The sequence below is a fragment of the Protopterus annectens genome, chromosome 10.part0 (genome assembly GCF_019279795.1).
Source record: "Protopterus annectens isolate FY-2018-M chromosome 10.part0, PAN1.0, whole genome shotgun sequence".
NCBI lineage: Eukaryota > Metazoa > Chordata > Ceratodontiformes > Protopteridae > Protopterus > Protopterus annectens.
The window spans coordinates 400844907-400863254 of NC_056744.1; the positions used below are offsets into that span (position 1 = coordinate 400844907).

At 44.2% G+C, this 18348-nt stretch overlaps 1 protein-coding gene across 1 annotated transcript in view; it reads left to right on the forward strand.

Moving 5' to 3' along the window:
- Positions 1-18348, forward strand: part of HMCN1 (hemicentin 1) — a 5606893-nt gene that overhangs the window by 2415131 nt on the left and 3173414 nt on the right. Inside the window, exon 23 of the mRNA XM_044085314.1 lies at positions 17008-17135. Within this exon, the coding sequence (XP_043941249.1) occupies positions 17008-17135 (128 nt within the window). The remainder of the gene's footprint in view (positions 1-17007; positions 17136-18348) is intronic.

Sequence of the window (18348 nt, forward strand, 5' to 3'; positions counted from 1 at the left end):
ATTTCTGGATTTTCCATTAACCAATCTATCTGCTGTTTTTTTCCCTCAACATTCTAATAGAGGGGAGTACCTTTTGCACACCCTTGATGTGCATCGGCGGCTTCGTTGTTATTTGGACAGGACTAAATCTTTCAGGAAAACATTTCAATTGTTTGTGGCCTTTGCAGGACCCAGATTGGGTAAACCTGTTTCCAAAGTGACTTTATCTTCCTGGCTTAGAAACGTCATTACCTTTATCTACCAACAGAATAAGCTATCCATCTGAAGTTGTTAATCTTCTTCCATTCCTCACTGATGCGTACGGTTCTGAACCCTCGGAACCGAGTCAGCCAAATACCAAGCTAGCGTACACCAAACTCTCGAGCCACGCTACTCCCCACAGTGCCCTTCATCCCATACCTCAGATCTTGTTTGCAGCACAGCCATATAGCAGCATTTTCACCGAGCTCTCCAGCTAAATAATTTGACTTATAAAGTGTGTATTTCTCCACTAATTTTTCTACTAGTGTCTTCCTTTTAGTCTAGCTCTACCCACAGGTATTCCTTTTTTTTTACCATTGTTGGTATTTTCTTGCCTTTCCTTACCTTTTACCACCCTCGTGGTAATTCTTCATACTATTGCTGGTAGTCTTGCCTTTCTCTCCCTCTCTCCTTTTGCCTGAGTGAGTGCTAGTATGTCAGAGAAAAAGGGTACTTCACGTTTTAAACACTGCACATCATGCAGTGGTAAATTACTGAACAGCAACTTGCATTTTAAATGTGTTTATTGTTTGGGCATTTTGCACCTTTCTGTGACTCCCCCATGTGTTATTTGTGCGAGTTTTAGTCAACGGATGTTGAATGAACAGCGCAACAAATTGATTCTGAAAGGATTGCTTTCCTCTCCTTCTCAGAGGCTATTTCTGTGGAGGTCTCAACCCTCCCAGTCAAGGACAAGAAGCATCCCCGCTCAGACCCCTCTTCACCAGCTGGTGACAGGGGCAAGACCCATCGATCTAAGGCCTGTAGATCTTCCTCCGAGCATTGGCTGGCTGCCTCGGTGCCACCGATTTCGGCACCAAGCGCAGTTTCTGGGAAGTCTGAATTGTCAGTTCCGGGCTAGGCACCGACTACTGAACCGCTGATTACTTCGGTTCCGACCAATCTAGTTCTGGACACCTCGGCACCGACCTCACCTTTACAGACACCGGCTCTGACGACCTCAGATTCGATTTTGACTACTACCCCGATTGTGACTTCGGCTCCGAGCCCCCTCTCGGTGCCGACCTTACCGTTTACGCAGTTCAAATCAGAATCCTCGGCTCCGTTGAGTTCCTTACCATGGACCAGGTATTCATCTTCTATGGATCCATTTGCTGGACAAGCCTACAGTCCCTTTCTGGACCGGCCTGAATCCCCTTCCAGGATATCGGTTAGGTCTGCCAGGAGCGTTTTTGAAATAGACATTGTTCATCTCACTGATCAGGTACTGACTGCAAGAGGAATCTCCAGACCCTGTTCCACTCCAGGTGTTGGGATTTTTCCTCCTTCGACTCCTTCATATTTTCCTGCTGGGGATCCTTTGGTTCCAAGGCCCCCTTGCCCATTGCTTTCAATGGGACCCCTTCCTTTGGCACCGACTACTATGATGCCTGAAGCATCTAAGCCCTGGTGGGTGTCAGTTCCGACAGCATCCCACCTTACTCAACCCCTTGGTTTGGGGGTGGAATACTCTGTTCCGGCCCCAGCACCGACGGTCCATTTGGTTCCCGTGTTGGATCCAAGAGTTATATCCGCACCGAACCATTCTCAAACTCCAGTCTCGGAGGTGGGCCATTCGGAGCGGGGTGTGACGCCGGCTCTGATTCAGTCGTCTTCGGTTCCGGGCTCCCATCTCTCTTCGGGTGAGCCCGCCTTCTGGATTATGGAAAGGGCGCTGGTGGCTAGAAATCCTCCTCCTTCAGCTCCGCCTTTGGTTCACCCCCCTAACTCAGCCATCGCCGGCCCTTAGCAGGGGACCACTAATCCAAAGCACCCCCCTTTCCAAGGCCTCTTCGGACATCCCCACCGAAGATCCCCCTCGGAAGAGGGTGTGCAAAAGAAAACACATGGACTCACCTGAAGAGTCCCTTATGTAGGATATGGACTAGGATGATGGGGAAGGTTCCCCTAGATCACCCCCTGACGATGTTTCCGTTGGGGATATCTTGGAGATTTTGAGTCAGCAGGGTGACTGGAAATCTTCCACCCCTTCCCAGGAGGAATCTATATTCCTACAAGCTCTCCGCTCCCGGCCCACTACTTCCTGGGTGACCCCTCCTGCAGATGAGTTGGTCAAATTCATTGTGCAGTGAGCGTGGAAGAGTCTGGATTAAGTAGAATCTATCCCCAGGAGATCAGACAAGGTACTTTCTCCTCCAGAAGATCAACCCCATTGGTCGAAAGGCTTGCCAGTAGACACTGTGGTGGTGGCGGTGGCCACAAAAAAGGACCTGACGGAAAAGAGTCCTGCTGTTCATCCATCCAACAGGGAGTCCCAGGTGGTGGACAGGTTAGGGAAGCGAGTTTTTGCTGCAGCAACTTTTGCTGTGCGTTCGCTGAATTTCCTGGCACACTTTACGAGATTCCAGAGAGACCTTATTTCCAAACTGTCTGGTAGCCTCGGGGGTCAAGTGTCGAATGGAGCATGTGACAAAGTGGCTTCCCAACTTGCCACCCTTGAAGCGATTTTGAATTCCTCCATGAGGTTTCTCTCCCACACAACCGAAGGAGCAGCTAGAGCAGCAGGTGCTGGCGTGGTTTTCCGATGTCATGCCTGGATGTGCATTTCTGACCTACCGGATTCCTTCAAGTCTTCCTTTTTGAATGCCCCTATTGAGCCCTCCACACTCTTTGGTTCTTAGGTTAAGGATACTTTGGCCAGGTGCGAGCAGGGCGGAAAGACCTTGTCTGCTGTGGGCCTGCACTTCTCCAAACCTCAGCGTTCCTTCTCCAGGAACCAGAGGAGTGGAAAGTTGTGGCACAAGAAGTCGCAAGGTTTCTTTCATGACGCATGTGGCGAGGACTCCTCCAGAGGCAGAGGGGGGGTCTGACAGTGGAAGACACCCCTTTAGGGGCAGAGGGGGTTACGGAATCAGGGCTCCAGAGATTCTTTCTCTGGTAGACCCTATCAGCGCTCCTGAAGCGTTGCCCGATTGCTTTCCTCTGGAAGCAGTCGGGGCACATTTCTCTCTGCACCAAACAGCCTGGTCCACCATTACCGACGATCTATGGGTGCAGAGAATTATCACCAGAGGCTATCACATTCCCCTCAAATCCTTTCCAAGACCTCAATTCTCCCTTCCCAGTGTACCACCCAGTCAAAGGGAGGAGGCAGCTTCCGAAATCAAGAAGCTTCTTCTAAAGCGAGTCATCCAACAGGTCCCTCCAGATCAATGTGGATTAGGGTTCTACTCCAGACTCTTTTTGGTGCCAGAAAAGACGGGAGACTGGAGGCCCATCCTGGATCTCAGTCGTTTGAATGAATCAGTCATACAGACCAAGTTCCGCATGGTCACTATTCAATCCATCCTTCCATTCCTTCGGGAGGGTGTGTGGATGTGCTCTCTAGATCTCCGGGATGTGTATTACCACATCAAAATGGACAAATGCTCCAGGAGACTTCTGTGCTTCTGGCTGGGAGCCAATCTTTTTCAATTCAGAGCCCTGCCTTTTGGTATCTCAACGGCCCCAAGAGTGTTCACGAAATGTCTAGCAGTGGTGACAGTTCACTTGAGACTCCACGGATTCCAGGTGTTTCCTTATCTGGACGATTGGCTCCTCTCTGCCCCCACTGAGCGTCTACTGACCAGGGCCTTTCGGTACACTCTGGCAGAGTCTCTGGGTATTACTATCAATCAGGAAAAATCAAACCTTCAGCCCTCACAACAACTGGAATTCATAGGGGCTATGTTCAACACTCAGCTCGGCCTAATATCTCTTCCTCATCACAGGCTCTTAAGACTGAGAACACAAGTGCAAGTGATACTCGACCGCAGGAAAGTGTCTGCAAGGGAAGTTCTGCAGGCTCTGGGTTCCATGGTGGCGGCCATTCCCATTGTTCCATTGGCCAGACTTCGTATGTGCCTGTTACAGTGGCTTCTTCAAACTAAATGGATACACAATCATCATCCCTTGAACTAACTAATCCTCATCACTGATCTCTGCAAGAAGGATCTCCTCTGGTGGATGAGAATTGACGAAAGTCTTTGGTGTTGCCCCTTTCGACCTCTTCAGCCCAATGCCATGGTGACTACGGAAGCTTCCCTGATGGGGTGGGGGGGGGCACTTTCAGGGAACATCTGTTCAAGGCACATCGTCTCCTCTAGAAGTCGACTTACATATCAGCGTTCCAGAGCTCAGAGCTGTGTTACTGGTGTTACAAGCTCTCCATCCTCTTCTTCCTCTCGGACCAATTGCTATCCAGTCCGACAACATGTCTGTGGTCTGGTACATCAACAAGCAGGGAGGAACCAGTTCTTATCCCCTTTGCTGCGAAGCTATGAGAATTTGGCAGTGGGTGATAGCTTCCAACCGTTTCCTGATTGCTACACACATCCCAGGGAGTTCCAGTGTGATTGCGGACAGGCTGAGCAGATGCATCCTACTTCCTCACGAGTGGTCTCTCAACCCGAGAATGGCGTAGGAAATTTTCAGACGCTGGGGCCGGCCTTGCTGCGATCTGTTTGCCTCCCCCTCCAATACGAAGTGCAGCAGCTAGTTTGCCCTCTTTCCTCCACATGTGAAGTCCCTGAGAGATGCTCTGATTCTCATTGCTCCATTCTGATCTCGACAGGTTTGGTTCCCCTTTCTTCAGCCACACCTGCTCCAACCTCCTTGGATCCTGGACTTCCATCAGGATCTTGTTTCTCACCCCCAAGGGTTGTAATCTCCAAATCTGACCATGCTCAAACTGACAGCTTGGTTGCTCCACTTCCGTTAGTAGCCAGGCTTGAGTCACTCTCTTCTCCGGTACGAAATATTATTTTGGCCTCCCATAAACCTTCTACCAGAAAACTTTATAAAGACAAGTGGAAATGCTTTTCCTTGTGGGCACAAGAGCTGTCTCTGGATTTTGTCTCTGTTCCAGTAGCTACAGTTCTTCAATACCTGACAGATCTTTTCCACGATTCGGGTGCATCTAGCTGCCATCTCCAATTTCCATGATGGTTCAGACGGAATTCCTATTATATCTTCTCGTCTGTGTATGACCTTCTTGAAGGGGATTTTTCATTCTAGACCTCCCATTAGGCAACCTTTGGAATCATGGAATCTGTCTAGGGTGCTTCAAACTTTGGCTCTACCTCCCTTCGAGCCAGCTGCAACCTGTGATGTGAAATTTCTGTCCTGGAAGACCTTGTTTCTGGTGGTGGTTACTTCAGCCAGACATGTATCAGAGCTGCAAGCATTATGCATTGAGTCCTTATTTGATTTTCCATAAGGACAGAGTATCACTTCGCACCAATCCCACTTTCTTACCCAAGGTGGTTCCGGAATTCTCTATTAATCAGTCCATTGAGTTGCCCATGTTTTTCCCTAATTATACCAACAAAGGGGAATACTGTCTCCATTCCTTGGATGTCCACAGACAGTTACGTTTTTATTTGGACAGGACAGAGTCATTTCGTAAGTCAGATCAGCTTTTTGTTGCCTTTGCGGGCTCTAGAATGGGATCGTCAGTGTCTAAGATTACCTTGTCTAAATGGCTTAGGGATTGCATCTCCTTTGTTTATTCTCTGGAGGAGGAATCAGCTCCTGTCCTCATTAAACCTCATTCCACTAGATCTGTGGCCGCTTCTGTCGCCTTTCATGGTATGGCTTCCATGGATGATATTTCTGCAGCCGCCACTTGAGCTATACCCCATACCTTTATCAAGCATTACAAATTGGATCTGATCTCCAGGGTAAGAGCTGCCTTTGGCTCTATGGTACTCCATGAGGGCCACCCAGATTCTGTAGTAGCTAGGGACTTGGTCCCTTCAGTGAGGAATGGAAGAAGATTAACAACTTCAGATAAAGAAGTTATGTCTTACCATAACGTTCCATCTGAGTTGTTCATCTTCTTCCATTCATCACACCCTCCCACCTTCCCCCACCAAGGGCTCCTGGCAGATCTTTGGGTCATTTTGGTGTCTTAGGGTTTTTGCACAGAGATGGCTTCTGCCTTTATTTCTGTTTCTAATATATGTTTCTACTATATGTTCTGCAAACTCGATATGAGGTATGAGATGAAGGGCATTGTGGGTAGTAGCATGGCTCAAGAGTTTGGTGTACGCTAGCTTGGTATTTGGCCGACTCGGTTCCGAGGGTACAGAACTGTACCCATCAGTGATGAATGGAAGAAGATCAACAACTCAGATGGAACGTTATGGTAAGATGTAACTTATTTTTACATTCCAGAATAAAGGCTCATTCTACCAGATCTTTGGCTACTTCTGTAGCATTTCATTCCAGAGCCTCTATGGATGATATCTGCGCAGCAGCCACTTGGGCAAGACCTCATACCTTAATCTCTCATTACAAATTGGATTTGGCCTCCAGTGGACGAGCATCTTTTGGTTCTATGGTGCTCAGGAATATCCTTCCTTAGGGCCACCCAGGGCTTAAGTAGCTGGGGACTCAGTCCTAATTGTAATGAATAAACAAAGATTTACAACATCAGATAAAGAAGTTATGTCTTACCATAACGTTCCATTTGTGTTGTAGATCTTTGTTCATCCATTACTTCCCGCCCTCCTTCTCCCTGCCTGGACTCCTGGTGAACTTTAGGAACTCCTAGTTAGGGTATTTGCTCAGACAGAGCCTTCTACAATTTTTCTATTACTACCTCTATTATATAGGGATGGGAAAACTCGATCTGGAGTAACTAAAAGAGGGCTATTATGGGCAGGTCTTAGTTGAGAGTTTTTGGCTGGCACAAGCGTGGAAATGGCCGTATCGGTTCCGAGGACAGAACTGAAGTCCTAATTGTAATGAATGAACAAAGATTTACAACACAGATGGAACATTATGGTAAGACATAACTTCTTTTTATAGACATAGTTAAATTTTCTGCAGTATCATGTCGCATATGCCTACAGGTTTCAGGCGCTGCTCAGAATGTGGGCCAGTAATCAAGGAGACTTAATCCTTACCACTGACACTAGAGAGGGACATTCATTTTGAACAAAAATGGATACACCCAGTATTTCCAGATGCAGCTCTCTGCATCAAGCACAGTTTCCCTTAAAAGGACACAGCCAACACAATCAGTCCAGGGTCTGGATTTCTCTTATCTGTCTTCCTCCGGGTCCCCAACAAGACTCCCCATTGGTACAGCTATAGGGTTGAGACCTCAGCCGAGTGTCCAAGCCAAGTTGGAACAAGTGTGAAACCAGCGCTTTGTGTCCCTGCTCCAAATAGCTGAAACACACACTTTATGATTTGATTTTCACACACACACACACAAACACACACACACACACACACACACACACACACACACACACACATCTGAAAGCCTGGCGCAGATTTACTAGCTATGCCCCCTTCTGCCCAGACTATAAGGTAGTTACACTGCCACCAGACACCCCAAAGCCAGCTATTCTAAGACTCTTCCAAGGGTACCCAATTATACTGAGCAAAATTAATATTAATACAGATGGTAATATTGACCAAAGAGCCAGGCTTTGAGGGGTGGCCACAGTGTCACCAAAATATATAAGTACTTTCAAAGGTTAAAATATTCTCTGAAGGACCAGCCACAGTGAAAAGTTCAAATATATTTAATAATAAATAATAAAAGAGCTTGAAAATACTAAATATCTATTTACAATAAACACCAGAGTTTCATTCCCAGGAAATATTAAAAATAACATAGATAGACAGTTTCACACAGTTAGAAAAAAACAATGCTTAACTGATCTCACTATATTTTCCTAACTGGTCAAAAGAATTATTCCCTGGTTACGTACTAGAACAAGGCAAGATGAAGTAGGTAAGAGATTCTCCTTTGTTAGGTTACAAAAACAGACTGTTCTGAGACTTCAGTCTCACCTAGTATTAAAATATAATTTTTGTCCTAGATTACAGAATGACATCACATACATCTGGTCATCTGACTTATGGTTCCCATGATAGAAGCTGTCAGTATTTAGCACATAGGTGTCAATAATACACACACAGAACCTTGCTAAGATCTGCTGCAGCTCCTGGAAGTCATAAAACTATAAAACACTTCCACTCTTCCTACAGGAGCTAATAAACCATACTTCTTGCAGACATTGCATCTCTAGCTTCATTTAAAAATGTGAGATGACATCTTTATGGCCTAGGCCCAGTAATTTAATTTCTTATTATTTTCCAAAGTCAGGTGGATTGAGCTTAACCTCTTCTCTTCCAGTATCCTCTGTTAAAACATATACATTTAAACAGTTACAATAATACATTTATATTTCTTTTCTGTCTAGCAGGGCACACTGTTGATACATTTTTAACACAAGCAGCTTTACAAGTACATTTTTCAACACAAGCGTCTGTAAAAAAACAGTTTGATATATAAATAACATATAATTATTTACAAAATTCCAGCTAGCTGTACTGGCATATGTTACACATCCACTGCCCTACTTCTCTTGGCATAGCTGGCAGTACCTCACATCATCACATCGGGCATACAATCCCCAATTCCGATGCGCATAGTAAATGTGTGTATTGTTTAGGCTAGATCACCTGTGGTTAGATTGTCATATTTGCGAGGCATTCAACCCCCGAGCCATTGCTGACTGCAGGAACAAAGTTATCCTAAGAGGTCTGTTGCCTGCTTCATCCTCATCACCAGAGGTTCAAACCCCCTCAACTATCCTTACTGGGTCTTTGGAGCTGAGGAAATGCTTCCATAATACTTCCAGAGCTTCTTCGGAGCCTCCAGCCAAGACTGCTAAGGCCTCGGATCCAAATTTGCCGGATCCAAGACATACTTCTGCTCCTTTGGATCCAAAGAATCTTTTGGAGCTGATAGGCACCTCTCATGTGACTGCTTCTACTTGGCCAACTTCTTCTATATCGGATCAAAAGACTTTGGATCCAAGTGTTAGGACCCGAACCACAGAGTTCGCCATTAGGACAGCTTCCCTAATGCTGCCCATGAAACTACTCAAAACCCTGTCCAGAAACTCCAGACCTACTTCAATTACTTCCTCTAGGTCCTCCAGGAGTCTATCGGATGTTGATATGGACAGGATGATGTGGTGGTTTCTCAAATTTCAGATCCAGATGGGCGTATTGTCAGCTCCGTCCCTACTCGGATCAGTGAGAGTTCCTGCTGATTTGATCCAGTCTCCTTCTCAAACCCAAACAGTGATTTTGGAGTCCCAGGATCCAAGGTTTCCGAGAGAATCGACTTCGCATCCAAGGAAGCTTCCACCCTTGACTCCAGTGGTTACCCTGACTATCTCTACTCTGAGATCGTTAGATCAGACTGGGTCTCTGATCCAAGAGGTCAGTGTTGGATCTGGGGGGAGGAGTTTGGCCACATCATTATAAATTTTATTTAAAGTACATAGGGGTTATATGTTATTATGACAGCTACTAGGTAGGACAGGACCAGCTCGAATGTCACACTGATGGGGGAAGGGATGTTAATTTAACATGTGTACCAATAACACTTTGTTTTACAGCACAATAAACCACTCCCATGCCTGATAAAAATTATATATATATTTAGAAAGCTTGTGAGGAAATTATTACTCTATTTTTGTTTTACTTGGATCACTTGTCTGTGTACTTAATAAAGGATTTTCGACTGGAAACAGACTGTCTGCCTTGCTTGGATTACTTTCGAATACTTAGTAATACTGTACAATTATATATTTTCTATTACTTTTTGTTTTGTTCTGACTTAAGATGAGTTTACGTTCGCTACTTCTACTACTATTGTCTGATCTGATTAATGTACAGTGATTAACTAGAAATATATGGACTGAAAATCTTCCACACAGAGAAGTTTCTTACACTGTTTTGGTTCCAACTTTTTCAGAACCGTCACTTCCTCTCAGCACTTCAGCCATCGACAGCTCAGGTCCAATCCTGTCTGGGGAACACAGATCCGGAGTGATTCCCATCCATGCTTTTTCAATTGTCTCGACTTTGAGGGAGATGAATGGAGTTTCTCCTTATCCATTGGCCTTCCAGATTATGGAAAGGGCTTTCTTTGCTCACAGAGATCCAACCTCTTTTGCCTCCGATCCTCCCCATTGTCCTTCGTTAGATCTGGGTGCTGAGCCCATCATCCCTGTCCAGGGTAAGCCTGCCTTGAGGAGCCTCCAGGTTTTTCCCCATGAGGGAGCCCCTCTATCTTCTGATACTTCCCCTAAACACCCCACAGAGGAGATCCCTTGGAAGAATATGTGCAAATGGAGGCACATTGACTGCCCATTGGTGCCACTCACAGAAGACACAGACTTTGTTGAGGGAGAAGGATCCTCATGAGCACCATTTGATGATTTCTCCTTTAGAGATATCTTGAAGATCCTTAGGCAGAAAGGTGGCTGGTCTGCCCATCCTCCTTCTTCTGAAGAGTCCTTGTTTTGGGATGCTTTTCGATTGGGCCCATCTACGTCTTGGATGCCCCCCCCCCAGAGGGTGATTTTATTGACTTAGTCTCCTGCCAGGCTTGGAAGGAGCCAGACACTATCAAACCAATCCCCAAACACCCAGATAGGTTTCTGGTTCTCCCTAAAGACAGACTTCATTGATCTAAAGATGTTCCTGCTGATGCCATTATTGTAACACTCATCACCAAGAAGGAGCTAGATGAAGAGAACTCCTCTGTCCATCTGCTGAAGAGGGAGTCTCGAGCGATTGACAGGTTTGGTAAGCGCACTCATGCCTCAGCTACATTTGTGCTGATATTGTTAAATTACTTGGCACATTTCATTCATTTGCAGAGAGATTTGGTCAAGGAGCTGTCCAACACTCTTCCATGAGGCTCATCTCCCATTCAGTGGAGGGTACTTCAAGGGCAGCCGACTCAGGTATTGTAGTCAGATGGCATACCTGGATGAGGCTTTGCAGAACAGTTTAAGGTGTCCTTTGTCAATGCCTCCTTTGATGGCTCCTCCTCATTTGGGCCATCCATCAAAGAGATTCTTTCCCACAGTGAGCAGGAAGGAAAGATGCTGTCTGCTGTTGGGATCAAGTATTCTACCCTTCAGTGCACTTTCTCAAGAAATCAGCAAGGTGGTGAGAAGACTTGGTTTCGAAAATCTCAAGGCTCTTTCCAGAATCAATGTGGGGATCCTTCCTTTAGAGGCAGAGAAGGAAGTTTCAATGGTAGAAGCTGCCCCAGAGGCAGAGGGGTCCAGCAGAATCAAGGCTTCAGAGAACGCTTCTCTGACAAGCCCTATCAGTGCTCCTGAAGTGCTGTCCATCTGTCCATCTCTGGAGGCAGTCGGGGGTCGTTGTTCCCTGCACCTAGACACCTGGACCAAACTGACAACAAATGCCTGGGTGCTAAGCATAATATCCAGAGGTTATTACATTCCCTTTCCCTTTCACCATGAGCAGAACAAAAGAACCTCCCTAGTGTTCTTCCCAGTCAGAGGGAGCATGCAGTACTGGAAATTCAAAAAATACTGAAAAAAAGAGTCATCCAAGAGGTCCCAACTGAACAAAAAGGATTCTGAACTTACTCCTGCTTCTTTTTAGTGTCAAAGAAAACAGGGACCCAAGATCCATCCTCGATCTGAGCAGTCTGAATCAACATGTAAAGAAGTCAAAGTTCCGGATGGTTACGGTTCAATCTATTCTACCGCTGCTGTTGAGCATGGACAATTGGATGTGCTCGATAGACCTTCAGGAAGCGTACTATCACATTAGAATAGACAGATGCTGCAAAAGTCATTTCCACTTCAGGCTGGGAGCTAGTCATTACCAGTTCAGAGCTCTGCCCTTTGGACTCGCCACAGCCCCCAGGGTGTTTACTAAATGCATGGCAGGAGTGGCAGCTCACCTGAGGCTGAAAGGATTCCAGGTGTTTCTGTAGTTGCATGACTGGCTTCTTACTGCTCCAAGCCAGCATCAACTTCTTCAGGTAAGAGACTATTTGTTCCAGATCTTCAGCTACCTAGGCATTACATTAAATCTTGCCAAATCGAACCTCTTCCCCATTCAGATGTTTTAATTCATTAGTGAGGTCCTGGCTACAACACACCAGATAGCTTCTTTGACTCCATCACATAGTGTCCTTGAGACACCAAGTATCGGAAATAATTTCTTTGTCATTTCCCTTGGTGAGATTGATACTTCAAGCCCTTGGATCTTTGTCAGCTGTCATCGCCCTAGTGCCTTTAGCAAGGTTCTTTATGTGAGCCCTCTAACTGACCCTAGCTGTTCAGTGGTCTATTCTTTACCAGCACTTATCAGTTCCTATCAAGTTGACTCCAGTTTGCAGAACTCATCTTCAATGGTGGATTCATTCAGATAATCTGTTCCTAGGCAGGCCATTCCTTCTTCCTCCCCCCTCTATGGCCACAGTGACCATGGACGCTTCCCAACTAGGGTGGGGGTATTTCGAGGGAAAGATGGTCCAAGGCATGTGGTCTTCCTCAGAGACTAGATTGCATGTCTATGTCCTAGAGATGAGAGCAGTTCTTCTAACTTTGTAAGCTTTTCAAGACAGCCTCCCATGTGGGAAGATTGCAATATACACTGACAACATGTCAGGAGTCTGGTATATCAACAATCATGGAAAAACCCATTCTTACCTGTTATGCAGAGAGGCCATGAGGGTCTGGGAATGGGTGATGTCTTCAGACCGCTTTCTAGTTGCAACACATATACCAGGGAAAACCAACGTTCTAGCAGATAAACTCAGCAGGTCCATTCTGACCTCTCACGAGTGGTCCCTCAATCAGTCAGTGGTGAATCTGATTTTTGGCCATTGGGGCCAACCTTGCTGCAACCTCTTTGCATCCTCCCAAAACAACAAATCCAGCAAATACTTCGCTCTTATTCCCCCTCTGGAGGATTCCCTGAGGGATGCTGTAGTTCACGATTGGCCTTCCGGTCTCCTTTATGCATGCCCCCTCTACCATTGATCCTGAAGTTTCTGCAGAAAGCCAGTTGGCTGAAGAGTTCAGTAATCCTGTTTGCCCCCTACTGGCCTCATCAGGTATGGTTCCCCTTTTCCTGGCCTCATCTGAAATATCCCCCATGGATTCTGGAACCCAGACAGGACGTCCTCTCTCATTCATTAGGGAACCAACACCCCAATCTACTCTCCGTCAAACGGACTGCTTGGTACCTCCAATTCCAATAATTCTACAAAGATCCGGGCTTGCTTCCCCTGTTTGAAACATAGTTTTGGCTTCTCAAAAAGCTTCTACCAAAAAGTGTATCAAAACAAATGGAAAGGGTTTGCCATTTGGGCTTTTAAAGAGAATATTGACCCTTTCGCAGCCCCAATTTCAGCCATCCTTCTTTTCACAAATGCCAGGGAACACCTCAGTCAAAAAGACAATAAGAACACCAAATCTAAGCCGTGCCAACACACCTTCAAGAGCAATGAACTTGAAAATAGCAAGGAAACGTCCACCTCCTGTGGCTGTGGTTACAATTGGAGGTGGACGTTTCCTTGCTATTTTCAAGTTCATTGCTCTTAAAGGGTGTGTTGGCACGCCTTAGATTTGCCATCCTTCTTTTTCTTACTTCTCTTTTCAAGAAAGGAGCTAGCATTTCCATTGTAAAAGTCCAACTGGCAGCCATTTCAAATTTTCATACTGGAGATTTTTCTGGCTCCCTTGCTATGTCTAAATTATGCAAAGCCTTCATGAAAGGGATTATTCTGCTTAGACCTCTGATAAAATATCCTACTCTGCCATTGGATCTAAACCTGTTGAACCAGATAATGATTGTGAACGAAATTCCTTTCATGGAAAACCATCTTGTTGGTAGCTATTACTTCAGCAAGAATTCCCGTTCATGTTCATAGGCAACTGTAGTTTGACCTTCATAGAACAAAACAGTGCAGAAACTCTGACCAGCTATTTGTTTCTTTCTTGCCAAATCTAGGTCAAGCAGTTTCCAAGGTTACATTGGCTAAGTGGATTACTGACTGTATCTCGCTAATTTATTCAAAAAAATGGTTTGAAATTGCTCCTAAAGCCCATTCTACTAGATCTATGGCTGCATCATCATTTTTCTCCTCCAAAGCATTGACTGATGATATTTGCATTGCAGCCACTTGATCAAAGACTCATACATTTGTGACACATTATAAATTGGACATTGTCTTCAGAAGTAGAACTTCTTATGCTCCCACAGTGCTCCGGCATGTCCTTCCTTGAGGCCACCCAAAAGTAACATAGCTGGAGACTCTGACCCAATAGTGAGGAAGAATAAGATCATTGGATCATATGAAGTTACAAAGCTAATGGCCTGAGAGCCCTTACAAGCCTAGCCAAATTTTATCCTTGTTACCGTGATCAGCACTTATTGCCCCAATCCAAGAGGGACACAGGTGGAACCTCCCAGGGTGAATTTATGGTTACCCATCCAGTTGTCTAGATTGTGTTTGAAGAGGGACAATGAGATACTCTGTTTGATGTGAAGTGAGAGTCTAATCCAAAGGTGTGATAACCTCTGGGAGACAAATCTGTCCCTCCAGCAGATTCTGTTGATGGCACATACCAGGTTTAGGTAACCCGTGTACCATTTGACTTGCAGATATGCAGCATTTCCAATAAAGCGGAGTCAGAGATCACCTTATATGCAAGGCAGAGATTGAATCTGACTAGTCCGTATGAAACAGAATAAAGTGACAGTGATTTCAGCTGCTCCACATAGGATAGCTGCTGAAGACTTTGAATTTTCTTTGTGAGGAACCTTTGTGGTCTCTCCAATTGCTGCAGGTGCTTTGAAATGTACATGCCAAAAGGGGTGTTGTACTCAACTATTGGTCTAATGAGTGAAGAGGATAGGGGGGTGATAACTTCACTTTTCCTCAAGGCAATGCCCTTACTTATGAGGTGAGCAATATAGAATGCTCTTCTTACCACTCTGGAGACATGGTGATCAAAGGCAAGGTTGCTGTCAACCTGAGTGCCCAGCACTCTTACCACTGAGTGCATACTTAGGGTACTGCCATTGATGTGGTAATTTACAGCAACATCGCTATTGCAGAAAGAGATGTTAATACATTTTTTTACATTGAGTTTGAGGACATGACTTTGGCACCAATCATTTGTTTGCATAGGACCTTCTTGAAGGATGTTGACATTGTTTGGAGATTCCTTGACCACACCCAGTTTGCAGTCGTCATCCAACTTTGTCAGCTGTAGTCCATTTGTTTTAGCTTGTACTTCAGAGTAATAGATTCCAAACAGTAGAGGTCCCAGGACTGATCGCTGTGGAACACCACTGGTAACGGTCTGCTGTTGGAGGTGGATTCCCCTATTTTGACTGTATGGGTTCTGTCAAAGAGCCAGTTCACAACCCACCTCATGATATAAAGATTGATGTCTAGCTGGGCAAGTTTGTCAAAGATGCCTGAGTGAGGGATAGTGTCAAATGTCTTGGCCAGGTCTAGGTAGGCTGTATGCACAGATTTCCCTTCGTCCAGGGTGCTTGTGACTGTCTTGAGGAAGTCCATCAGGTTTAACAAGCATGATCTCCCCTTGACAAATCCAATCTGGGTAGGATCTAGTGTTTGGAGATTACTTATATCTTTGATAAGGTCCATGATGTTTCTCTCCATGGCCTTTCAAGTAAAGCTAGTCAAGCTAATAGGTCTGTAGTTCCTGAGGTCAGTAGAAGCACCACCTTTGTGCAGGACAACAACAGATTTAGAAGTTTTGTAAGTTATGTACTCACCATAACTAGGCATATGTGTTGTTCATTTTCATTCTTCCTCACCTTCCCTCCTAGCCATCTCCCATCCTATTAGCTCATGAGGACTTTTTTGGATTTATGGGAACCTTTATATTCCTGGTTTGAGCCTCCGATTTCCATCTATCTATTATGTCTCTGTATTTTTTAGCCAATAAGGCAGCAAACTCGATCTGAGAAAACTGCAGAGGTAGTGGAGTATTATGAGTAGAGGGAGGAGCTCGAGACTATGATCCAAGTTTAAGAAATGCGGCTGAGTCGAATCCGAAGGTCAGATTCGTAACCCAATAGTGAGGAAGAATGAAAGTGGACAACACAGATGTCAAGTTATGGCTAAGTACATAACTTCTAATTTCATCAAGCTGCCAGTTGTAACAATTCCAGTCTGCCCAGAAAATCACAAGGCAGTTAAAACAGCTGGGTACCAGAAGTTAGGTTTCTCAAACCTCCCACCAATTCACCAGTACTCTAAGGAAACAACTGGTTTTAGTTGGTGTTTCGCAGTTTTTAGTCTGATCACAATGTCAATATCAACTAGTACCCTGTCTGGTCAGGTCTGAAGCATTAATGGCTCACGCATTAGTCATTCAGTTACTTCCTACCCAGGCTCGTGAATTTGTAGTTGGTGTGACAATATAAATATTTGTATTATTAACTTTTCTTCTTTCCTTATGCAGTGGAGAACACAGATGGGGTGTGTAAATTTGAAATAAGAGCTGTAGTAGATATACAGAAGTCCTCCTACTACAGCACTTTAATTAGGGCAGGTACTAATATAACAAGCACACATTACTGTTGGCATACTCTGCTTCATTGTTGGTTTACTTACACCCTTTTGTAATTGACAACTTTATATCTTTAAATTTGTCAAAATATCATCCCCTCCCAAAAAAAACAAAAAAAAAACTTGTGCCCCACAGTTTAAATGATATATTCCTGGCTGTACATTTGTACTTAGAGAAGTTGATGGACCTGACATTTTTTCTGAACCCTACGTTAGTGGAAATGTGCAGTACTGTTACATTTTGAAAATTTAGCTGATGCACAGTAGACACCATTTTTTTTTTGTCTGTAACAATTTTATTTAGTTTTCTCATTAAACTTTAAATATTATATCTTCAACAGACATACCTTTCTTCCTTCTGGTTCACTGAAGATAACAGCATCCAGAGTATCGGACAGTGGAATATATATGTGTGTCGCTACAAACATTGCTGGAAATATTACACAATCTGCTAAATTAAACGTGCATGGTAAGATGAGTTTGTTTTATTTTTCCATGACTTCTTTCTCTTTTTTTTTTTTAATTGTTACATAAGTATTTGAAAACTGAAGGCTAACTTTAGTGGCATATATCCTCTGTAGGACTGTATTCAGCAATTTTTGCTTTGGTTTACCAGTTTGCAGTCATGGAAGCCTCTTAAACCATTTAAGTTTGCCAAGGAACGAATGCATAAAATCTAATAGGCCGCACTGCTTTGATCTGTTCCTTCTCTGTTTTGTATAATCATGTGACCCTGTTACTCACTCAAAGTAATCAATCAGGATTTGTTGTATAGATGTTGTTTCTGGCTGTTGTATAGACAGCAAAGGTGAAATGCTTCAGGAGAAAAAAATGAGAATTTAAAGTTTCCTCCAGGAGCCTGGGATCGTAACAGCTGACCTTGGTTAGAAGGAATTACTCCACTAGGAAAGGATGAACGGAAATATTTGCCATCCCCTGGCAACCATGAAGGATCACTTATTGTCAACAACTTTGTGGCATCAAAATGTGTTGAACACCTATGCTGAACATGTTTCACAATTAACAGTATCTGTTTTTCACAAGTACCTCTTTCTGGGTACAAGGATGAAGCTGATGAAAGCAATCTCTTTAATGACTTGTGAAAAGGGAAAAGCAGTCAGTGTAGCAAGAAGTGCACAGAAGGCAGATTAATTAAATATTAATTTATATAAATCCTGTCAAATAAAATAAACCAGAAATGTGATTGTGTGCTGAGAACACTGTTCTTTATTTCCATTATTGAATTGCAGTTTGTAAAGGTAGTCTTTTATTTCGTGGCTTGAGCTTTACTCACAAAATCTGTATTATTAAAAATGCTGTTAAGATTAGTATTTGTAATTCACATAAGTAAATGTATTCATAAATCAAGTACATACATGTCATTTTAAGCCATGGTTTAAGGTACATTTTGTCTGGAACACAGTTTAGAAAACCTTCCACTAGATGCAAAAGCTTAAAAAAGCCTTTATTTTAGTTGCAACATTCACTCAAAAGTGTTAATAAAAACCTGCTTTACTTTCGCATTTCTTATTTATTTGTGAACTTTTATTAAATGGATAAGTAAATCAGTACACCGAGATTTTCAGTTTTTCAGGCATGCTCAGATAGAGTCTAGCAAACCATGAAGCCAGTTTTACTATGTGGTACCACTGTGAAACAGCGATATGCAGAGAAAGAGTGGT